Source organism: Macrotis lagotis, chromosome 1 (assembly GCF_037893015.1).
Source record: "Macrotis lagotis isolate mMagLag1 chromosome 1, bilby.v1.9.chrom.fasta, whole genome shotgun sequence".
Taxonomy (NCBI): Eukaryota; Metazoa; Chordata; class Mammalia; order Peramelemorphia; family Peramelidae; genus Macrotis; species Macrotis lagotis.
Window position 1 is genome coordinate 240,123,712 of NC_133658.1, and position 24,772 is coordinate 240,148,483.

The following is a 24,772-nucleotide window of genomic DNA, read 5'->3' on the forward strand; positions in this document are numbered from 1 at the left end:
TTGATTAATTGAATTCTGAGGGACATAGTTCAAGAAGGCTATTGACAAGTGTCCAGAGTAGAGCAACTGGAGGGTGAAGGGTCAATGATCCTTATCATAGGGAGGATCAGTTGAAGAAAATGAGGATGTTTAAACTTGTGAAAAGATCTGGTAGAATATATAATAGTTTTTTTAATTGTATTAGAAGGTCCATCCTATGGAAGAAGTATTAGATTTGTTCTGTTTGGCCCCAGAAGGCAGTAGGAGGGCCTACTCAGCATAGGCATCTTGCTGTTTGCCCTGGTTATTATTATAATACAGAATCTCAGAGTTGGAAAAGATTGCAGAGGCTATCTTGTCTGACACATAATGGAACAACTGAACTCACATAACATCACCACTGAGTTGTCACGCTTTCTTTGCTGAGCACAGTAGTGACCAGAAACCCACATACCTGTCAGTGGGAACCAAATTGACCGATATGGTATCAGGTTCTTCTCCTATTAGATCTTCAAGCAAAGGCTGTGAACCACCTTATTATATGTTATATAAAATCTAAGTACAGCCACTGAGTTCACTTCCATCTCTGAAGTTTTGTTGTTCTGCTAGTTGATAAACTTTAAAAGTAATTCCAGCTTTCCGCCATCTTGCAGTGCTGCCATCATTGGTGCGCATGAATGTCCTGGTAGATGCTCTCAAAAGCATCAACAGTGTAGAAAAGCGAGGAAAACACCAGGTTCTCATTAGGCCATGCTCTGAAGTAATCGTCCGGTTCTTAACTGTGATGATGAAGCATGGCTACATTGGCGAATTTGAGATCATTGATGATCATAGAGCAGGAAAAATTGTTGTGAACCTCATGGGCAGATTAAACAAGTATGGCGTAATCAGCCCCAGATTTGATGTTCAATTGAAACATCTGGAAAAGTGGCAGAATAATCTGCTACCATCCCATCAGTTTGGGTTCATTCTGCTTACAACCTCAGCTGGCATCATGGACCATGAGGAAGCAAGACGAAAACACACAGGAGGAAAAATCCTGGGATTCTTTTTCTAAGAGTGTAAAACATATATACAAATAAAATGCTCCAGTGGACTATGGTGCTTCCAGTCAGTGGTTTTGAACCTTGAAAAAAGTTTTAATAGCATCATGCCGAAGCTCATATTTTTGGTTCTCATAGGTATATGATGCTAAGTTCTAAAGGTCCCATTCTGATCTTTTGGGTTATGAGTAGTCTGATTGTTGGATTTTATATGATTGGATTTGTGTTGAGTTGCTTGAGTATTGATCCAAAAGTATCAGAACCTGAAATGAACAAAGGTGTACTTGCAGAACAGACTTTTCCACTGAGGCATGGAAAGAAGACCATCAATCCTGAATGTTGGTTTAATAAGCCCATTGCATAATATTTGGGTTTATAAGAGTTGAGTAGGTATCTGTCTCAAGGAATACAGCACTCTTCCCTTATTATAACTCGAATTTCATTTTTTTTTAGGTTTTTTTTTTTTTTGCAAGGCAAATGGGGTTAAGTGGCTTGCCCAAGGCCACACAGCTAGGTAATTATTAAGTGTCTGAGACTGGATTTTAACCCAGATACTCCTGACTCCAAGGCTGGTGCTTTATCCACTGCACCTCCTAGCTGCCCCTTGCATTTCGTTTTGAAGCCATTAAAGTTATCCTGGAAGACCAGAGGAACAAGGAAAAAAAAAAGTAATTCCAACAAGAGTGGCAATTATCTTGGTGAATAATATTCTAGTGAGAAAATCTAGGAATCAGAGCAAGGATTCATGGATACTTGGGGAAAGATCAATGGAAGAAAAAAATAGATGATTTAGTCATTGGAGTGGGCCATTTAGGCATTGCAGTATGCAATAGGCTATCTAGACAGAAATTAGAAATAAATGAGAAGTTCTAGAAACAGATTGTGGACTTGGCATAGAAGTTTGATATAATGAGAATGATTATAATCTTTGGTCTTTGTTTAAACTTCACAATTCTTTCTCTGGATACAGATGGTATTCTCCATCACAGATACCCTAAAATTGTGCCCAATTGTTGCACTGATGGAACAAGCAAGTCCATTGAGGTTGATCATCATCCCCCATGTTGCTGTTAGGGTGTACAATGTTCTTCTGGTTCTGCTCATCTCATTCAGTATCAGTTCATGCAAATCCTTCCAGGCTTCCCTGAATTCCCATCCCTCCTGGTTTCTAATAGGACAGTAGTGTTCCATAATGTACACATACCACAATTTGGTCTGCCATTCTCCAACTGATGGACATTCATTCAATTTCCAATTCTTTGCCACCACAAATAGGGCTGCTATGAATATTTTTCTACAAGTGATGTTTTTATCCTTTTTCATGATCTCTTCAGGGTATAGATCCAGTAGTGGTATCGCTGGATCAAAGGGTATGCACATTTTTGTTGCCCGTTGGGTGTAATTCCAAATTGCTCTCCAGAAAGGTTGGATGAGTTCATAGCTCCACCAACAATGTATTAGTGTCCCAGATTTCCCACATCCCTTCCAACATTGAGCATTGTCCTTTCTGGTCATATTGGCTGGTCTGAGAAGTGTGAGGTGGCCCCACAGAGCTGCTTTGATTTGCATTTCTCTACTAAATAGTGATTTAGATCAATTTTTCATATGACTATGGATTGCTTTGACTTCTTAATCTGAAAATCGCCTTTGCATATCTTTTGACCATTTGTCAATTGGGGAATGGCTTGTTGTTTTTTTTAAATTGACTCAGTTCTCTGTAATATTTTAGCAATGAGTCCTTTGTCAGAAATACTAGTTGTAAAAATTGTTTCCCAATTTGCTACATTTTTGATCTTGGTTACAGTGGGTTTTGTCTGTGAAAAGCTTTTTAACTTAATGTAATCAAAATTATCTAGTTTATTTTTAATGATGTTCTCCATCTCTTCCTTGGTCATAAATTGCTTCCCTTTCCATAGATTTGACAGATAAACTATTCCTTTATCTCCTATAATATTGTTTTTATGTCTAAATTCTGTATCCATTTTGATCTGATCTTGGTGTTGGTCTAATTTAAGTTTCTGCCATACTAACTTCCAATTTTCCTAACAGTTTTTATTGGAGAGTTTTTATCCCAAAAGCTGGACTCTTTGGGTTTATCAAACAGCAGATTACTATAATCATTTCCTGCACCTAGTCTATTCCACTGATCCACCACTCTATTTCTTAACCAATACCAGACAGTTTTGATGACTGATGCTTTATAATTTGTTCTTCATTCTTTTTTTTTTTTTTTTAGATTTGGCAAGGCAATGGGGTTAAGTGGTTTGCCCAAGGCCACACGGCTAGGTAATTATTAATTGTCTGAGGTCGGATTTGAACCCAGGTACTCCTGACTCCAAGGCTGGTGATCTATCCACTGCACCACCTAGCCGCCCTGTTCTTCATTCTTAAAGAAGACCATGACATCAGTAAAGTGATGCCATGACAAGCACATGAATTGGATTTGCATGAGAGGCTGCTATGCTAGGTCACCAGCCTCACTTTCTCCTCTAGTCATCTGGGTTCAGTGACCAGATATGAGATGAAAATGAAAATGAAAAATGAAAGTAATTCCCATATTCACCATGTCCAAAAGTCTTTTTTTTATTCTGCATCCTAGATTGATCACTTGTCATAAGGTGGGTCACTTTGTCACTGGTCCTCTGGAACCATGGTTGGTTATTGCATTGATTAGAGTTAAATCTTTCAAAATTGTCATTACAATGTTCTTGTTCTATAAATTGTTCTCTTGGTTCTCTTCACTTTGCATCAGTTCATGCAAGTCTTCCTAGGTTTCTCTGAAACTATTAATGGTGTATTTTCTCATCTTTTCTCCAAGGCTAAGGTTAAATTGATTTTTTTGCACCCTATCATAAAACTTTACATTTTTTCTTTTTAGATTTCATCTTAATAGATTTGGTACAATGTTCTAGCTTGTCAAGTTCTTTTTACATTCTTAATCTGAAACATGTTGACTATCTTTTTAAGCTCAGTGTCATTTTCATTTTTGAAAATCATGACCTTCTATGCCTTTGTCCATATTTTTTTTAACACAGTACTAAACCAAGGTACTGATTTCTAGAGTGTAATCTATTAAAGGCAACCTTCAAATTGATGGTAAACTCTTTGACTCTGGTCATTCAGCCAATTTAAAAATCCTCTGAAGTACTAGTAAGGTAACCCTGTAGCACTCTGCATATTCTGCATGTGGAGTCTCTTATTTCACTGCTAAGGAAGAGGAAGGTTTTTTTCATTAGGTTTCCAGAATCCAAATTGCATAGTCTATTTGTGAAGCTCTCCTGGCTTTTTGTGAGCTTTAATTTCTTTCTTTATATATTTACTAACCAAAGGTTACATTCTATATGTTTGTCAGAAGTCAAAGTCATACTTCTTTTTGAAAATTCAGACATCTGTCCTCTAATCATACCTTGCCTGTTTTCCATAAACTCTCAAAGTTATGCTCAGGGGTTGAGCTCTCACAATTTTGAGTTCTTTTATTGTCTGAGAATACTATCTATTTAGGGCCTGGTGAACTGAATTCATCCAAAGCAGTCAGGTGCTTTCTTACTACCTCCTAATCTACCTATGGCATCAAATACCTGTCTTTTTATTTTTTCTATTCCAAAAATAATTTTCTTTGGCAGAGAATATGAAAACAAAGTAAAAATCAATCAGTTCTTCCTTCTCTATATTGTTATTGTTCCATTTACCCTCAAGTAGTCATCCTGTCCTTTCTTTGATCCTCTTTCCCTGATATGGCAAATCACCCCCTCACAACTCTTCTTCCCCCAATCCAAACAAGATCTTATTTGTTGTTTCTGAAATCACTTGGCAGCATCAATTCCTTCTGAGTTTTAATCACTTCTCTTCCCTTCAGAACCTTGCCATACTTTTCTGTTCATCCTCTCGTTTCTTCTGTACTTGATTTTTAATAATCCAAGACGGTTGCTTGGTTCCCTGGAAAATTATATTGTTTCTTTAGATAACCCTTCATTCCTCCCTACTGGGATGTTCTTTTGACCTCTTTATAATTTTCTATTGAGAATTTTATGACTTTCCTCAGCTGCCTTTCCCTAGAGAATTTTAGGCCATGGAATCCTTTTGTTACTATCTTTTCTCTGAACACTTTGAAATTTGCTCTCCTATCATTTATGGTACTTGTGGTTACTGCCTCCCAGTGTTCCCATCATTTCATTCCTCTTATAGGCTGTTCTACCTTTTAAAGAATTAAATAGCATTAAGGCAAATTAGGAAATTATTAGTAGCTCTGTCTTGGGCAGCAAATTGCAGCAAATGTCCAGATAATTGAAGTTGCCACTACTACTACTACTACTATTACTAGGACATATTGATATAACAGACATATTTCCCAGATAGATGCCTCATGTATGTCCCATTTAGTCCTTGTGAAATATAGTATACTCTTCTGATAATACAGCTTCTGTTTCTGCTGTCTTTGAAGATGATTCTTGAGGGTTTCTATAATAGGAAAATTCAACATCCTATAGGCAACTTGGTGATGAGCCTTTCTGAGTTTAGCTAAGCTGGTTCTCAAACAATTATAAAAGTAGGAAGTATTTATATATCATGCCAAATGATGACATGGTCATTTTATTTCATCCACCTGTGAGGTAGGTGCTGTTATCCCCATTTTACAGATGAGGTTGAAATGATCACAGAGATAAGATTTTCTAGGTCAAACACTTTGCTATTCAGACTTAGTCACTTTATCTAAAGACTCTGTTCATGGGTAAAGTGAGAGTAATAATTTTTTTAATAGCCACCGTGGAAGTTGATCTTAAAACACAAAGACAAAAAAAGGCCAGTTCCATGTGCACAGCACAATATAAAGAGGATTTACTATAAAAACCATGAATTTTTATTTCATACTATTTATTATTTTTGGAAAAACTTAAGTACTACATGTTTTCAAAGCTACCCTGATTTCTATGCTTCCTCTTAAATTTTTATTCTCTGCTTTGCACTTTTTATAATTTTTCCCCTCCCTTCCCACTTTGCCCCAAAGTGACTACCATTTAGACACAAAAGGTAGATAGCATCTTTGTAATTGGTTTAACTATTTATAATACTCAAAATGGCTTAATCACTTAAAAGTTGTTCTTAGAGCAGTAATACTGTTACTGTATATATTATTCTCTTGGTTCTATCTCATTTTGCTCTTCTTCATTTCATGCAAGACTATCCATGTTCTAAGACTGAGCTCATTTTTTTTGATTTTTCAAGGCAATGGGGTTAAGTGGCTTGCCCAAGGCCACACAAGTGTCTGAGGTTGGATTTGAACCCAGGTACTCCTGACTCCAAGGCCAGTGCTCTATCCACTGTGCCACCTAGCTGCCCTTGGAGCTCATTTCTTATTGCACAATAGTATTACATCACAATAATATACCACAAAGAGCTGTTCTACATATTTTTGAAAATATAGGGTACTTTCCTTTTTCTCTAATCATCTTGGGAAATAGACCCAATAGCAGTATTTCTTGGTCAAGGGGTAGAGACAGTTTAATAACTCTTTGGGCATAACTCCAGGCTGCTCTCCAAATAACAATGATGTCTAGGTTGTCTAATTTGTGCTTTCTTTTATTTGGTAGCTGCATTTTGATTCTTTTAAAATCTTCTCATCCTGGGGCGGCTAGATGGCACAGTGGATAAAGCACCGGCCCTGGAGTCAGGAGTACCTGGGTTCAAATCCGGTCTCAGATACTTAATTACCTAGCTGTGTGGCCTTGGGCAAGCCTTAATTACCTAGCTGTGTGGCCTTGGGCAAGCCACTTAACCCCATTTGCCTTGCAAAAACCTAAAAAAAACCCTTCTCTTCCCCTAGTTTTGCCTAGCCTTAACCCCAGCCCCCTTCCTTCCAGACTCTTATCTGTCTTAGCTGCATATTTGGGCCTTTCATCTGTGAAACCCAGAAACACTCCCAGTAGTAGCAGTTACTGTGATGTAGTAGGAGGTCCTTCCTCACAACTACCTTCCTACAGGTTTCATTTACTTTTGTTTTGTGGCCTGCTTTGGGTTCTTTTCAAATGTTCTCATTTTGCCCAGACAGTTCTGTGAATGGTGGTGTTAAAATCCAGATCAGGGCTGAAATTTGGAAGTCAAGGGTAGACTTCAGGTACTGATATAAAAAGTCACAATATTGCTTCAGTGGGTAAAGGAAACCCAGTGCACAGCTCAGTGGAGAAAGACACGGCACCAACTTTTACCACACAAGTTTATTTTAAATAAAAGTGAACACAGATGCAGGCTGGGTGGCCCAAATGGGCAAGGGAGAGGAAGGGGATGATGAGAGGGCAGACATACAGCAGGATCCAGGCAGAGTCCGTGTGGTATGAACTAAGCTGCAGGAATGGGAGGCTGTGGGGGTAGGGGGAAGGGACACAGGGGCAGTGCCAGGCTACAGTGCCGAGAGCAGAAGATTGAGGGTGGGCCTAGTTTCAGGGGGGAATAATTCCACCCCTTAGGTGCTCCCCTCCTCCTTGGCCCCCCAAGCCCTTGCCATTCTGCAAACCTATCCTGTATTCCCCCATCCCCCACCCTGGACCTGCCCTTCAGCCACTGGGAAGTCAAGTGACAAAATAAATAAGGATCTGTGAGCCCTAACCTGGCCCCCTGGCAACAGAGAAGGGGAGCCAAGCCAGGCTCGATGCCCCGGAGCCCCTGGCCGTTATGACCCTGGGAAAAGAATAGGTAAAGTGCAAGGAAAATCCAGTAAGTAAAAATATACCAATGAATTTGTCTGTCAAATATACACCTGTAGGCTGTTGGGGGAGTAGGGCAGGTGGAGTAGATTGGGCAGGTAGTACTACCCTAGAAAGTGTTGACCAACACAGCAAAGAGACAACGGAAATAAATAGATGTGAGGAGTGAGCATGGGGTCCTGCCCACTTGGGCAGTGCCATATCATGTCCAGGGCCCCGTGCCTGCTCACCCATCCCCCACCCACCCCTGCTCTTGGGGGCTCCCCAATGCTGCGGCACTGACACAAAGCACCTGGCCGACTGGCTATGAGGGAAGGGGGATATAATGTGTTGGGTTGGGGGGAAGCACGGGGAAAGCCGTGCAATCAACCAGGGCTGGCATAGGCTGTGCTCCCCTCAGTATTCATCCTGGTCTTCTGGTTGATGTTCTTCAATTTCATCATCTTCAGGGGGAGCAAATCCTTCCTAGGGGGAGGGGGGGTTCAGAAAAGACAATCATCAGAGGCTGAGCAGAGAATGGAAGAGACAAAGGAGCAGACTGTATATCAAGGGCTGGGACTGGGGCAGGTAAGAGCTACTAAAAGGGTCTAAGGACTTGGGGTTGAGACAGAGCAAAAAAGCTGACCTCTGTGGCATAGAGGATGCCTATGATGCCAGAGATGACAGGGCTGTTATCACTTTCATGCTCCTGGCAGATGAGCTCAATGTCACGAAGCTTGCTAAAGTAGAAGTCACGTTCTTTCTCTAGCCCATCCACCGTCAGTTTCAAGTCCAGTAACTGTTTGGAAAGAGAATGACCCTCACCCATCTGGAGGCCCCTTTCTCCTCTTGGCTGGCATCCTAAGGATCCTGAGTGTTGTGAAGGACCAAGGCTTTGGAGTAGTGGTCCTTCACCACATACCCTGTGCGGGCCAGCATCCATACTCACTTGCTGGTTGAGTTCAAGGATCTGGGCATCAGCCTCATGACCGCCATTGCGTGCTGAAGGAGGATTCTTTCGGAGGATACAAGGTGGTGCCACGTTGCTCAGCCGGCCAGGAGTCTGCATATTTTTGGGGCCTGTGGGTGATGTCCTCTGGGGAACTGCCCAGAAAAAAGGATCAGAACAGGCCAGATGTGCCCAGTGACTCAGCTCGGCATAAAGTGGCCCCTGTAGCGACTGCAGGGGTTCAGGCAGCCCATGCAAGAGGCAGTCGTTTTCCCCTTCCCCTGCCTGACTGGGGAGCCAGGAAGAGGGATCCGAGCCCCAAACTGTTAGCTATGTGTGATTTTATGGTAGCCAGGGAGACCTCTTTGGGGACTTTGGGGAACAAGAGAAGGAAATAAAAGGGTTAGAGAAAAGAGCTGACCTGAGAGTGAAGTGGGGTGGGGCAAGAGGGAGTAGGCAGGAGAGTGGGGAGAAGAGAGGACAAAGAAGAGCCAGGCCCTCCCCTAACAACAGCTAGAGCCCAGGGAGGAGCAGCCAGACCCAGGAAATAGGTCTCCAGGAGAACCAAGGCTTGTCCCTAGTTCTTGCCTTTCCTAACTCAAATCCATCTTCCTGCCTGGTCAGGTCCTGATCAGGAGAGACCCTGGGCTTTCACAGCTGGGGATACTTCCAAGTGTTCTCTCCCTCATTCAGGGAGATGGGACTGCCAGCAGAAACTGGGCCCATCCCCCTTCTTGTGCCTTCTTTATGATGGTCCCCTCCTCCTCCTCTCCCTAGACTGACTTACATAGTTGCTCTGTCTGCTCTGTTCCCTTCTGCTATGTGCCACTGTCATACTGTTCTTGTCAACCCAAGGTGCCCCTAGCCTTTCCCACTATTCTAAGCTGACCAGCCTGTGGCTAACTTCCATTCTATTGCTGTTGCCCAGGTGGATTTGGCTGCTGCTGCTGTGCAAAGCAAGCGGGTAGGAGGTAGGGGAGGCAGCGCAAGCAGAAGAGATGACTCTGCTATGACGGAGTCAGATATGGACTCTATCTGATGGGAGTCCCTGCTCTTTTTCCATTCCCATCCCTCTCAGGTCTCCTGTTTCTCTTCCTTCTCTTCAACTTCTCATTTCAAGCTGCTGTTCTGCTTTAAGTATTCAGGACAATGGCTTTGGGGATAAGTGAACATAGAACGTATCCAAGGGTCTGGACCCCAAAGGACAGGGAAAGGGAGGAAAACCCACAAGCACAAGCACGGTGATTGGTTAGATTGGCCTTTGTAACAATGGTGCCTTGAGCCGCTGGCTGAATAGACTTGGACAGAGGAATAGCTGTCACCTCTATCCCCTTGAGTCCACAGATCAAGCACTGGCAGTAAGAAGAAATACCTCATGTTTCCTACCTTGAGCTGTCTGCCACTTTCCAGGTGAACAGCTACTCTCCAACACCCACCCCTTCCTGTGTCCCTTCATCACCACCCTACTGTTGGATCTCTCCCACAAGTGTAGGTGACATCTGAACTCCGTGATAACAGTCTCCTCCAGGCTGGTAGGCATGGGGCCGGCCCCACAGGCACTTTAGGCTCGGCCCCCCATCTTCCCTCCCCCAGCTGGGGCACGTTACCTGCAGTGCCAATGGGTTTCTTGGGTTTGTTGAAGATCTGATCACCTGGGTTAGGAGGTGGTGCCACATCCTGGCCCTGCCGTGCCAGTAGGGGGTTGTAATCCTTTCCATCATAGTTCGCATCAAAGAATTTCTTAAACCATTGAATAAACTCAAAATTATCTTGAAATTTTCCTTTCACTAATTTCTCTACAGGAATTATCTGAAACAGACCAGATAAGCAGAGGGTTTACCATAGGCCACTTAAGGGCTTTTTCTCTCAGGGGGCAATGATTTTGTATCATGGACCACCTACCCGGGGTCAACATGCAATGTGCTTATATTTTTTAGCTTCCTCCCTCCCCATCATCCAAGCCTCTACCCCAGTTTCCATCGAGACAAAAAGGGGTGTGTGTGTGTGTGTGTGTGTGTGTGCGCGCGCGCGCGAGCGCTTTTCAGCAAGACCTTCCACCAACTGGAAAGAGCTATCCCCCATCCTCCCCAACAAAAACTCATGCGCCCTCCCCCTCCCCTCAGCAATGGGGGGAGAGAGTCAGGTAGAAGGAAAATAATATACTAGGGGAACAAAGGCATTAGGATGAGGATCTGACTTTAGAAAGAAAAGAGGATCTGACTTTCCTTGTGCTAATCAAGGAATGACAAGTAAATGGGACCAGAAATAGAGAGTCTGAGTTTCAAGGATATGCTGATCTCAGGTAGGAGGAAGAAGTTTGTGGGTAGGGGTACAATGGGGTGGGGAGTTTGAAAGTTTCAGGATAGTATGTAAAGGGGCTTTGGTCCCCCCAAAGCTAGATTCTCTTCCCATGGAGCTGGGGTGAGAAGGAGGAAGGGAGGGAAAGAAGAGGGCAGAGCAGGCTGCAGAAGGACCCAAATGGCTCCATCAGCCCCTGCTGTGGTGGTGCTGCCGGACTGTCTTCTTCCCCAGGGCCAGACAGCTCCTCAGGGTCTCCTGAGTGCAGACACCTACTTTGTCAACACCCATCTTCTTGAAGGCAGCTTGCAGCACCTTGAAGTTGTGGATATATTCATGCTCTAGCTTGGCCTGGAACTTCACCTTCCTCAAGTGCACACATCCAGGAAAAAGCATATCCATGAACTGGCAGTAAGCAGCCCCTGTGGATTGGCATGACTGACTTCAGGGATGTCCCCAGAGTCTAGCTCCTGTTCTTCCTCAACTCTTTCTTCCCCTACATCTCCCAGATCCATACTTTTTTTTTTTTTTAGGTTTTTGCAAGGCAAATGGGGTTAAGTGGCTTGCCCAAGGCCACACAGCTAGGTAATCATTAAGTGTCTGAGACCGGATTTGAACCCAGGTACTCCTGACTCCAAGGCTGGTGCTCCATCCACTACGCCACCTAGCCGCCCCCCAGATCCATACCTTTTGAGTCTAAAGTTTGGGGAGCCAATTTGACTGAGAATAGAGACTGTTGATACTCTTTCATCTGCCTCTCTGTTCTTTTCTTTTGAATCCTCCTCCTAATCACCCCTTTCCTCTTACAACTTCCCTGTCCCTTCTTTACCTTCCCTTGATTAAACATTGTTTACTTATTTAAGCTTTATATATGGTAACTGAATTCAGGCTTCAGTTACTTGATTCCATCCTAACCATCGTTCTGTTAAACCTTTTCTCTAATTCTCCAGTTATTTTTATTCTCATGATTCCTGCTCCTTCCTTCTCTATATCTAGCTCAGGTTCCGGCTTTGCCACTTTTGTCACTTACCTGAACATAGCTGTTCTATCTTGGTATAGTTGAGGTGCAGGGAGTCATTGACCCAAGCAAGCATGTCATGGCGACTCAGGTTCTCACTGGTCACAGATGTGGAATACACATTGACGGCCATACCCCAGCTATAACGAGACAGAAAAGAAGCTAGGTCATTTTTCAGCATATTTCACTGGACATTGTCTATGCTTTAGCCAAAGGAAAGAACTGTATTAGTCTCTTTTAAAACAGAAAGGAAAAAGGTGGTGTTGCCTCTAGGCAGCATCTGCAAAGCATTCTGAGAAGACAAGTTGCGTAAATTATAAATTCATCAAGGATTTGATGAGTGCCTATCTTGTGCCTTGCACTGTGTTATTTGCAATAAGTGAAACCCCTGCCTTCAAGGAATTTGTAGCATCATCCTAGAGAAAAATGAAGTGATTACAGAATATAAAAGTGTCAAAGGAATGTCAAAGCCAGTGCTAAAGATCAAAGGGAAAAGATTGATGAGAAGGCTTTGTGGAGATGGGATTACTTTTAGAATGGAGGAAAATTTGACTATATTTGTTTCATTCCTAGAGGCCTGTAATACTGAAATTCCTAGAAATGGTTGAGATAACAATATAGCAAAAGCCATTATGATAAATGGTCAGAACCCCAAGGGCTGTGATGTCACCAAAGGCATGTAGGTTTGTGCAATCTGGTAAATGATAGGATTGAAGGCTATTCTGGTCTATATCCCTCAAAGCACAGTTGTTCTAGCGGTTGTTCTATTGCTAAATATACTTGCACTGGGGCAGGTCAGGGAAGTCTAGCAAAGACTGTGCCCAGGGGCACTTTGGTCCAGTTCTAGGCCTAGTGAAGGGGATGAGAAATGAAGAATGATCATATTCACTAAGTATCACTGTGCTGCTTGATAGGATTACAAAAACAAAAGAAACAATTCCTACTCCTAAGAGGCTTGCTTACATTCTACTGGGGGAGATAATATGTACTTAAAAAACTACATACAGAGGGTAGCTAGGTGGCGCAGTGGATAGAACACCTGGGGGTGGCTAGGTGGCACAGTGGATAGAGCACCAGCCTTGGAGTCAGGAGTACCTGGGTTCAAATCTGGTCTCAGACACTTAATAATCACCTAGCTGTGTGGCCTTGGGCAAGCCACTTTAACCCCCATTTGCCTTGCAAAAACCTAAAAAAAACCCAAAAACAAACTACAAATAGACTAAATACAGTTAATTAAGGAGAGCAGGAATGAGTATTTGAGGGGATCAAGAAAGATTTTCTTTACCTGAGGAGTCTGGAATATGGCAAAGGAGAGGCAATGATCCTAGATGGAAATAGATCACTAATTATCCACTAAACAAACTGAACTTTAAGGGTCCTCCAGCTTGAAAGTAATCTTTTTTTAGGATTTCTACAAGATTGCATTAAATCAATTTAGGTTCAAATGCCCTCTTTCAGAGGCAGCTGCTCAGGTTTGTCAGGCATTGACTGTAGTGGTATACATACAAACATACATACACATATAACATATATGTATGGTATATATGTATGTGTGTATATGTACATATACATATATTTATCTCATATATATATCTCAAGCATTCACTGTGGTGGTATGAGATACATATATATATGTATGTCTTGAGGGGAAAGAACTCAGTACTATCATTGTTGTGTTACTGGGGATATCAACTTTTGCCTCAGAAATGGGACACAACTAGATAAGACTCTGCTCTACCTGGGGATTTATTTTGGCCTTCTTTCTACATTGGAATCTGGAAGAAATCATCCCAGAATTCTAGGGACTTTGTTGATTTTGCAAGGCAGTGGGGTTAAGTGACTTGTCCAAAAATCACACAACTAGGTAATTATTAAATGTCTGAGGTAGGATTTGAACTCAAGTCCTCCTGTCTCCAGGACCAGAGCTCTATCCGCTGCACAACCTGAGAGTCCAACCTTCTTTCATGGTCTGGCTGGCAGAGATGGGGAATACCTTAATTATCTTTCTTCCCTGCTTTGTTCTTTCCTGGGTTCCTGGGAGTGACTTTTGCTCTGAAGACAAAGGTCTGCTGTGACCAGCAGATGGAGCTCTGTTTCTTAAAAACAGACTTGCCACAACTTGGACTACAAAATGGTTCTAATTACGATACAATACCAAGGAGGGTAAGGGAAGGGGGTTTGAGAATAAGGGGAAGTTGAACCTGTCGGAATAGGGGTGAGCAGTCTAGATCCCAAAATTCAATGATAAATTGCTTCTCAGATGACCCCAACATGTTAGGTTCTAGAATTTGAGCCTCAAGGGCAATTACTGAACATAGTTTTACTCTGGGGCAGCTCCTTTTAGGAGTAATTTGAGGGTCTTCTGAGCTAGGGATGACTCAGGATTGCCTTTTCCAGAAATATTCTTGCCTGGAATGTAGGCCCCTCCCTCTCCTCTGGTCACCTTATCTGGACCTTATCTCATAGTTGTGTTAAGAATATAACTTACAGTAGGAGAGATTAAGCAATGGTTAGTATTGTACAGGGCAGCTGCCATCACTACAGGTGGTTATCCTTTGACAAATGGTAGATACCTTCTGGAAGCAGGCTATGGAGTTTGGAGGAATTAAATTTTCCAAGGAGGTTGGCTCTGATTTATTAGTAGTGATACCAAGGATCATTCTGGTTGTGGATCCTGTTTTTTCCTATAATCATCTTGTGACCATCACAAATTATGACAGATAGCCATTGTATTGTCACTATTGGGACTCCAGGAAAAGATTTTGTCTATAAGGCTCTATATGACTTTTGTCAGGTCACTCTCTGTTCTGGAATTCTCTTTGGGAAGTTGAGATTCACTGAATGGAACTTCTCTACTGGTAATGAAAAAGTTAAACCTTGAGAGAACCCAGACAAGAGGTAGAAAGGTAAGTCAAATAGACCAAGTGAAACTTATCTGTATGTGTACAATGAAGGATACTTAAAACTTTTTTTTATGCCTGGAAATTCCACACTCCACAGTAGGCTTATGCATTATCTCACAGAAACCTCACAACAATAATTTGAGAATAAGATTCTGAGCACTGATACAGTGTTTACATATATGATATTATTTAGTTCACTTAATGGCACTATGAGGTATGTGCTATTATTATCCCCCACTTTACAAATAAGGAAACTGAGACTGAGGTTAAATGAATAGTCATACAGCTGCTTTGGGTCTGAGGCAGGATAAAGCAGTGTTCCTGACCCATCTGGTATTCTATTCACTTAGCCGTCTAGGTGGGTAGGGCAAATGTTATTTCCAGTTTAGAGTTAATGAAAGAGGTTAATGACTTTCTCAAAGCTAGAAAGTAGTCAGGTCCATTGCTCTTTCCACTTGCACAATGCCTCTTTCTTTTGTTTGGTGGCATTGGAAGAATTGCCCAATTCCACCATGCTTTCTTCCAATCCACTCTATTTCCAATTCTCAGGTGACTCCTTTACCCTTACTGCCCCCTCCTCTGATAGGTGGGGTCTTGCCCATACCTCTCTAGACCCAAAATATACTAAAGCCCATCTCTGCTCCAGACTTTTAAAAATGCTTCCCTCCTCCTCCCAGTGGGGTTGCCTTCTCTCTCCACTTGTATTATCTTCCTCCATTAGAATGTAAACTCTTTGAGGGTAGTCACTTGGCACAAAGTAACCATTTGCTTGTGGGATCTTTTTATCCATCTATTGTTTTTGCAACAAGATCCAACTACAAACCACCCATCTCTCAATTCTAATGGACTCTCAATTGTACTTCACATAAGGGCTGATGCAGACCTTTTCTTTCTCCTCAAACAGCTCCCCACTCCCTTCCACCTTCCTTTCAGCAGGGAGGGCTTCAATCTTGAATGCAGAAACAGATGCCACTGATGTGAGTAGTTTCTTCTCACATGCTACAATTTTAAAGTGTCTCCCACTCTCTCCTCTTCTGCTTCATATTCTGATAAAATTTCTTCTACAAGTTTCCTTGAGTTTTCTCTACCAGTCATGTTCCTTTTCCTCCTTTCCCTAAAATCATCCTCATCCTTTTTTCTAATTTTAATCTCTCCCTATCTGTTGGCTCTTCCCTCATCTAAAAATATTCACAAGTCTCCTCAACCTTAAAAAAACAAATCCTTCACTTGACCTTACCATAACCTAAAGCTATCCCTTTTTTTCTTTCATAGCCACACTCTTTAAAAAAAAAAAGTCACTCAATCCTGTGTAATTTGTCTTCTGACCTAATTATCCAACTGAAATTGCTCTCTTTAAGGTTGCCAGTGTTCTCTTAATTGCCATATCCAATGATGACTTTATACTGATGGACTTCTTGGCTGCATATGATGCTTTCCCCTACTATGGACACTCATTTCCCCTGGGTTTTTGTGACACTTCCATATTGGGATTTTCCTCTTCCTTGTCTGGCCCCTCAGTCTCAAGTGGTGGAACATCTTTAATGACCCCATCCCATCAAACAGGGAGCACACCTCCCCAAATCACTGTCTTGGGTCCTCTATTTTTTATCTTCTCCCATTGAATCAATAAATTCTGGAGATGATTGTCATATCTACATATATACAGAGCACTACTCTCTCTCCTAAAATCAATTGTCTGTTGGGTATTTCTAACTGCATCCCAAATTTAACATGTTCAAAACAGAACTGATCATCTTTTTCTCAATCCTTCCATTTTTCCTTTATTTTTAAAAGAATATTTTGTGTATTTATTGTTTTGTTGCAGAATGCCCAACACATATCATAACTGTCAAATATTCAGCTGTTCAAAACAGTATATATTGTGCTTAAGTATAAGTGGAAGTGATAACTTAAAAAATACCTAAATACAAATTTATGGTCCTACAAAAATAGCATTAAACTAGATAATCTAAGTTGATCTGCTTCCTTGGATTCACAGTAACTCATTTCCCCCAACCGATTGAATCATCAGTTCCACTGTATGAATAATGGATCACAATAAATTAGTCCTCTACAAACATGAACTGGACTGGTATACAAAACAGGAGTTTACTGAAGATCAGTGGTCTGAAATGGTACTATGGTTAAGTATTCTGCATAACCTATATTCACTGCTTCTATTTTTAGTAAGTATGTTCTTATATAACTTTCTTTAATTCATCACAAAGGACAAGCATGAAGGCTTCATTTATTCCTCTAGAACATTAGACCAGGAACCCTTGAAGAAAGCTTTGAAAGCCTTATCTTTGACATTCTTCCTCCAGCTGTCAATTGTCCCAGTACATGATATATCAGCTCCTTTGGACCCAGAAGACATTGTCATTCACTGCCTCTCTCTATATCAGAGGGATAAGAGGCCATACCTGCTCCAGCAGTAGCCATTTGTCCAATCATCAAACTGATCACCTCAGAGTATTGTTGTATCATAAGATTCCAGAGTAGGCTGTTTTGTAGATAATGATACCCTGCACTATGACACTGGAGCCATGATACAGGTCACAAGACTTTCACAAGACAGTCTGCCAAGCATTTGAATTCTCTTGGTGCCATATTTCCCACTATGCTGCCAAGCAGGTTCCAAAGAATAGACTAAGCAGGGGCGGCTAGGTGGCGCAGTGGATAAAGCACCGGCCTTGGAGTCAGGAGTACCTGGGTTCAAATCCAGTCTCAGACAATAATTACCTAGCTGTGTGGCCTTGGGCAAGCCACTTAACCCCATTTGCCTTGCAAAAACCTAAAAAAAAAAAAGAATAGACTAAGCAGAGAGAATAGTGGCATCATACAGGCAAGATTACCAATAAGATACTCCACCAAACTGTGTTTGTCCACTTCTCCCCCCAAATACCTGCTTACACTTAAATCTTAAAGGTGAAGGGTCTGGTTGAAGATATATCTGATGACACTTGCTCTCTTGCCGTGCCAGAAAGAAAATAGCTCTTATGTCTTTGAAATTGGGACAATACATCCATTTTGCCTTTGTAAGTTATCAGTAGGTCATATTTGAAATAGAAGTTTGACTCTCTTGTTGGGGAACACTTCAGTCCTGGAGAGAACAGCACCAATGTCACACCAGCCAGGAAGTCCTTGGTGAAGGGGATGGCTTATTCCATCAAGGTAACAGAGTTGGAGGTAGAGAGCTGGTATAAGGAAGGCTGAAAGACATGAGTTGTACTGCTGCCTTGTTACAGCTTGTTCTGAGGATCCCTCCCTTCTTCCTGTGGAGGGTAGCACTATTCTTCCAGTTTTTCAAACTCAAAATTCTAGAATTGTTTCCAACTTTTCACTTTCCCTCACCACACATATATAGTATAAGGGCTTGGACTAAAAACGAGATTTCTTGACCATGTGTTCAGAGTTATTTCGACTTGTATCATGCTACCGGGAGAGAATAGCTTAAATCATGGAGCTCAGGAACACATGCCAGATGATTCAAAGTTATCGTCTAATAAATTAATGGGGAAAAACCTAGATTTTTAAGTGTATATTAAGAGACAATTGTAGGCTCCTTCCTAATTACAAGATAGCATGGTAGAAAGATCAACAGACATGAAATCAGGAAGGCCTGGATTCAAATATTGGCTTTGGCACTTATTTGCTGATTCTGGTCAGGTCTTGTTACCTCTTTGATCTCCAGTGTTCTCACCTCTAAAATGGGAGCTACATTTTACTGTTTACTTTCACAGAAACATTATGAGAAAAAGTGCTTTATAAATGTTAAACTGCTATATGTACATTTTCAGGAATAGCTCTTCTAATGTAAAGAAAAGGAATCAGAAACTTAGAGCTGGATTTCATGTCCCCAGAATAGGTTTGTTGGCTTTGAAGTGTTATGGAAAGGAAAATCCAAAGCTGGAAAAAATGAAGTGACCCAATGTTTCTGTGCATACCTAAACATGGATGCTACAAATTGTATAGCGCCTGAGATTCCAAAGGAAGGAGAATTTAAAATTCTTTCCCCTGATTTAAGTGAACACGAATAGGTAACATGATGGTGGCAGATTTGCTCACACATCATTTGTTTGGTGAACAGAAATTACTGATGATTTGGGAAGTATATCTGGGTCAGACTTAGTACCAATAGAGGTGGAAGGGTCCACTGGTTGATTTTTCAGTCATAGAGAACAGCCTAGTCAATTTAGGGGGCTAAGGTCACATTTTGCTCTATAAGGTGGCTGGGCAGATATTAGGGACTGAGATATAGCATAGACTATACCTGCATGAAAGACATCAAGGAAGTTCTCCCCCTCAGGTACTGACGGATCTGATCTTGGAATAGTTTTCTGTTAAAACTTCAGATTAGTGTATCTATACTTTTTGAGGGAATGAACAGGTCAAATTGTCATCTACATTCCCTCAATTACTATCTTTTTCATATTTTCAAGCCCTTATTCCAAATTCACCCTTCCCACCCTTTTCTGCAAAGCTCTTTGGTTTGAATCCTGTCCTTCTTACTTTCCTTATATCCTGAGGAAATAGGATCCAATAGGAATTCAATTTAATCTAATCCAGCATAAACATTTGGTAGGGCACAACTCTTCTAGTACTGATAATATAAAGTATGAAGCTTACAATAGATGATGTGAGACATGCACAAAAATAAACCATAGGTTCAAATTGTCTTTTTTACTTATTACCTATGTGACCATAGCAAAGCAACTGAACTTCTCTAGGTGTCATTTATCTTTTATGCAAAATGAGAAAGTTTCTTCCAGTTCCAAACTGATGATTTTAGAGATTGGATCTGGCAATTCCCAGCTAGGAAGAACCAGAATAGATGAAATAGCACATGCACTGGACCTTAAAATAGAGGCTGTCTTTAAGAGGAGTTTGGGAGTGGGAATGAAGTCTCCTATGGAGAGAATAGCATATATAATGGCCAGAAATGAGACTAGGATGACAGAGAACAAATAATTCACATTAGCTGTGGAGGACCATGAAATTAAGTCTGAAAAGGTATGTAGTGGTTTGCTAGAGATTAATGATACAGGAAAATGCATAATAAATTGCAAATAACAGCATCATCAATAATGAGCATAAAATATTTTACATATATTTTGAGTTAGATTTAACAAAATTACAGAATTTTAGAATTTTAAAGGACTTCAGTGGCCATCAAGTAGCCCATAACCAAGAGGAATCCCCACATTAAAGTATCTGACAAGTAAACATTCAGTTTCTCCTCCAAAGATGGGATAACTATTTTCTCCTGTGGCAACCCATTCCACTTTTAGGTGCTTCTATTTGTTAGATTTTTCCTAAGTTTAAATTTGCCTCTTTGCAATATGCATCCCTTGCTCTGAGTTCTGCCCTCTGGGGACAAATAGAACAAATATAATGACTTCTGTCCACCCGACATCCCTTCACATACTTAAAAACAACTATTATATTTGTTTCCCCCATCTCCCCTCCCCCCATTCAATTTTTTTGTTTTCTTAGCTAAATATCACCAATTCATTCAAATGATCCCCTGATAACATGGATTCAGGCCCCTTGACCAGGGGCTATGTGTAGCTAGCTGCCCGCCTCTGGATGCTCGCTCTCTCTCTCTCTCTCTCTCTCTCTCTCTCTCTCTCTCTCTCTCACATGAGCCCCCCCCCCCCCCGAACTGACTCAAGATGTGATCTGACTACAACAGAATATTTAAGGGACCTGACTGCCTTCTTATTCTTGAAAGCTGCACATTTTTTTGTTTGTTTTTTGCAAGGCAGTGGGGTTAAGTGACTTGCCCAAAGTCACATAGCTAAATAAGCATTAGGTGTCAGGTTGGATTTGAACTCAGGTCCTCCTGACCCTAGGCTGGTGGTCTATCCATTGCACCCTAGCTGCCTGTAAAGGAGTGAATTTCTTTTTTTTTGACAAGTATTAACTCTTTATTCGAAAATAAGACCTTCTATAAAAATAGCAAAAAAAAAAAAGATACAAAAAAAGGGATGATAGTTTGTGGAAGAAAATGAGGATGCATCTGTGGGAGTGGGGAAAAGGAATAGTTCTCCTTTCTTTAGAGTGTTCCTGAGAATCTGGGGCTGGAGCTAGGGTTCTTATATCAACCCCCTTTGGCAGTCTTGGTGAAATTTACAGCTCCCTTCTCAAAATGTTTGTTACTTACATTCATCATGAAAGGAAATGCTGAATTTCAGTTAGAGATGAGTGGAAAGAAAACTTTACTGACCCTGTTGTCTATGGATTCTAGCTTAATGCTAGAGGGTACAAAATATTTTGGAGAAACACATTCCAACAGATATTTCAGAATCTAAATCCTGGGGATAAGATGGGGAGACGACATCTCATTTTGTCATAGATGTCAACCCAGCAACAATTATTTGTGACTACCATCCCTCACCTTACCAGGCACATATTTCTGAATGAAACACTTTCCAAAGTAATAGTTTCAAGAAACCATCATGGCTCTTGTCTAGAAAGCCAGTACCCATCACTTGGGTGTGCTGGGTTTAAATCCTATATCTTGCTTATTAACTGTAATCTTGAGTTCTCTTTCCTTAGTCTATGATTCCAATGTTCCTACCATTTGTATTCAGAACACTTTTCTTTTTCCTCTTTTAAAGGGGTGACAAAGTGAAGGAAGGCAGCAAGGTGGTTCAATGGATAAGAGAACTGAGCCTCAAATCAGAAGACCTGGGTTAAAATTTGCACTTCCTAATTATGTTAGCTTGGGCAAATCACTTAACTTCTGTTTGCTCTAATCCACTGGAGTAGGACACAGCAAACCACTTTGCCAATAAAACCCCGTAGGCAGGATTGGAGTGCTGTGGTCCATGAGGAATGAAGAGCTGGATGACTGAACAACAAAATGAGGGAACATGGACTAGCAGAGAGAGAGGACTTGAGAAAGGCTCTGCACTCCTTTAAGGAGGAACACTTCAAGAAGGGGGAAGGCTAAAGATTGGAAATTTCCAAAGGTGAGACTTCAGAGGAAAGATTTCATGTGAGAAATAAGAAATAGAGGGGTCCCTGGGGTAGGAGTAGTTTTGTCAGTCAGAATCAGGAACTTCACTTTTTACCAAAAGTCTCTTGCCTTGACAGGGAGTAGAATCTCCTCTCTTGGACTTCAATTGGCTTCGGTGTGGACAGTTCCCCTCAGGTTCTTTCCCACTGTGAGCTTCTTTCAGTTCCAAGGCTTCGTTTAGCTCTCGGAGCAGCTCATAGCAGTGGTGACCTCGGATCTGGAGAGTAAAATATTCCCCGTCCAATAGCTTCTTTTTAGCCTTGGGAGTGCTTCCAGGAGTTGTGGGGCAATGCACGTTTATTGCTCTCAGAAGATGGTTGTGGGTTGTGACCTCCCTTCTTGTGAAAATTTTCCTCCTCAGTCCGCCAATCTCTTCCAGGGCAGGCACATACATGTACTTCAAAGCTTCGACGTCCAAGAGGTTGACCACTGGAGTCTTCCAGGGTTATGATGGTGAGGATCAGGCGCCGGTTCATACCCCCCATGCAGGAACTGTTGCACATATAGTTGTAATGAATTGTAGTACAATCACAGCCAACTTCTGGGGACTCATAAGGAATGGACACACTCTGTCGCATGGTGGTGGCATCACTGAGATATTCAGCCTGTAGGTTTCCTTCCACCCGGATCAGGTGCTGTGGGGGTGCCAGGACATCTATGTGCTCAATGCATCATTCATGGTGGGGACAATGCTTAACCACCTCAGTCATATGTTCTGACTTCTTATAAATAGCCATGGCACAGACTCGAGAACCAGCAGGTGGTGGTGAGGTAACCCAGAGCTGGACAGGGCAGGTCTTGGCCAGCTGGCAAAATAACTTGTTCAGTTCAGGGGAGTACGTGCAGGTGACAGATTTGGCTGTTCCAGATTGTAGAAAACCAAGTCTGAAACCATACTCCCCAGGCTAATCCTTTCTGGATGGAATGGTAGATGATGTAGGCAAGTTAACTTGTGGTGCAGACACCTGAAATCCAGGGCTTTCTTTCTCATTTCTCAGCCAGCTCATATCGTCTGGTGAGGCAAACTGTATATCATCTATGTTTGATAAATCATCTGGCAAATTGTTCCATTGTAATTTCCATAGGTCTGAGAAGGTTTCCTGGCTCGGTGGGGGCTCCAGATCTGACAATGATTCCTCCATGATAGGCTTCAGGAAGACAGTTTTGTGGCATGGAAGGAGCAAGGGGAAATGCTTGAATTGCTGGTCAAAAAGTCACCAGAAGATGATGAGGCCCTAGTACACTGTTGAGGAAGCTATGAATTGGCCTAACTCATCTGCCGCCGGGACTGCTCGCTTCCAGCTTTCAGGAGTGAATTTCTTAATGTAGCCTCTTAAGACTGCTTGAACTCTTCTGATTTCCATATTTACACTACTGACTCAGACTGAGTTTGCCATCACAACAATCTAAAAGCCCTGGATCTTTTTCAGTTGGATTGCTATATTCCTCATCCTGCAGTTATGAAATTAATTTTTTGAACATAAGAGTAAAACTATACCTATTGAAAATTTAGAAGAACACATGGTGCAGTGGATAGTTGGACTTGGATTTAGGAAGACCTGGGTTCTAATCCTGCCTCAGATAATTACTAGTTGTATAACCCTGAGCAAGTCATTTAACTTCTCTAGGCCTCATGATATTAGTTTAGTAACCCTGTTAAAAAAGGAAATAAATTTAGTCTGGCATGATCTGTTCTTAATTAAGTCATGTAGCTATTTGTAATCATGGCTTCCTTTTCTAGATAAATCCCTATCCATACCTTAAATTTAAGTCCACAGTCTTTTAAGAAGCAATAGAAAATTAAGTATGTTAGAATAGGATACAAATAAAAAAATTAAATAAGAAAAAAGTTACAAACAAGCAATGTTGTAAGAACTAGGATTTTATATATATTATATATATATATATATAATATATATATGTAAAACACGTATATATGTTCCTAAATAGCTCCTAAATTCCAAAAATGCATATTCCATATTTTGTCATTATATGAATAACATGACATTGTATGAATAACAATGACAAAATATGGAATATGCATTTTTTGAATTTAGGAAATATTTATTTTCATAAATTACTAAGTTAATTTTGTAAAATAATTAAAATTTTTGCCTTACTAGTGAACTCTTACTTTGTATAAAGACTTTTTTTTATAGTAAATATGTATTCCTTTAGGAAAACTATGGTTTCTCTTTCTAAAAAATAAATTTATTTACACAAGCATTGATAATTTATTCCTCCTATAATTTCCCTTTCCTCAAATGAAGAACAAAATTGAAAAATAAAACCATCATAAGAATGCATAGTTCAACAAAACAAATTTCCATTTTGACCATGGCCAAAAATATGTCTCTTTTTTGTATTTTAAGTTCATCATCACCTAGATTCTGAAAAGAGATGAGTGGTTTGTTTCATCTTTAGCATACTATTTTTTTCAAATGTTTATTAAGGGGCAGCTAGGTGTCACAGTGGATAAGAGTACTGGAATCAGGAGGACTTGAGTTTAAATATGACCTCAGACATATAATAATTATCCATCTACGTGATCTTGGGCAAGTCACTTATCCTCATTGCCTTACAAAAAGCCCGCCTCCCCCCAAAAAAACAACAACCAAGGAACAAATGTATATTGGATATTCACAAAAATCAGTGTTTCAGATCACAATGGAATCCCTTTGAAACAGAAAAATTTATAGATCATAAGAATAAACTAAAAAATTGACATATGTAATCAAAAAAGTAAACATCAATAGTAAAAATTATTTACTAAATGAAATGCCTGGGTTAAAAAAATTATAGAGATAATAGATGAACACAAAGACAATGTTAACAAAATATATGGAGTGGCAGTAGTAATAAATCCACACCATGCTAGAGT

At 41.0% G+C, this 24,772-nt stretch overlaps 2 protein-coding genes and 1 pseudogene across 7 annotated transcripts in view; 1 reads left to right on the forward strand and 2 right to left on the reverse strand.

Annotated features, from left to right (window-relative positions):
- Positions 1 to 630: 630 nt before the first annotated feature.
- Positions 631 to 1,095, forward strand: LOC141504708 (small ribosomal subunit protein uS8-like). The gene has a single exon (XM_074209887.1). It carries the CDS (start codon positions 653 to 655, stop codon positions 1,034 to 1,036), a length of 384 nt encoding a protein of 127 aa, XP_074065988.1. The 5' UTR covers positions 631 to 652; the 3' UTR covers positions 1,037 to 1,095.
- A 6,930-nt stretch (positions 1,096 to 8,025) lies between these two features.
- MAPRE3 (microtubule associated protein RP/EB family member 3) overlaps positions 8,026 to 24,772 on the reverse strand; it is a 94,899-nt gene continuing 78,152 nt past the window's right edge. For 5 of the 6 annotated variants that reach the window (XM_074209892.1, XM_074209891.1, XM_074209889.1 and 2 more), the window contains 6 exons: positions 11,977 to 12,104; positions 11,223 to 11,368; positions 10,256 to 10,457; positions 8,649 to 8,803; positions 8,346 to 8,498; positions 8,026 to 8,185 (listed from right to left, as the gene is read on the reverse strand). In XM_074209892.1, coding sequence (XP_074065993.1) covers positions 8,117 to 8,185; positions 8,346 to 8,498; positions 8,649 to 8,803; positions 10,256 to 10,457; positions 11,223 to 11,368; positions 11,977 to 12,097 — 846 coding nt within the window. In that variant the 5' untranslated portion in view covers positions 12,098 to 12,104 and the 3' untranslated portion in view covers positions 8,026 to 8,116. The remainder of the gene's footprint in view (positions 8,186 to 8,345; positions 8,499 to 8,648; positions 8,804 to 10,255; positions 10,458 to 11,222; positions 11,369 to 11,976; positions 12,105 to 24,772) is intronic. The other variant, XM_074209893.1, reaches the window with a different exon arrangement.
- On the reverse strand, positions 20,533 to 23,747 carry LOC141515515 (cellular tumor antigen p53-like; annotated as a pseudogene).

Excerpts from the sequence above, each read along its gene's own strand:
- LOC141504708 (XM_074209887.1), top strand. The coding sequence starts at position 653 with ATGAATGTCCTGGTAGATGCTCTCAAAAGCATCAACAGTGTAGAAAAG.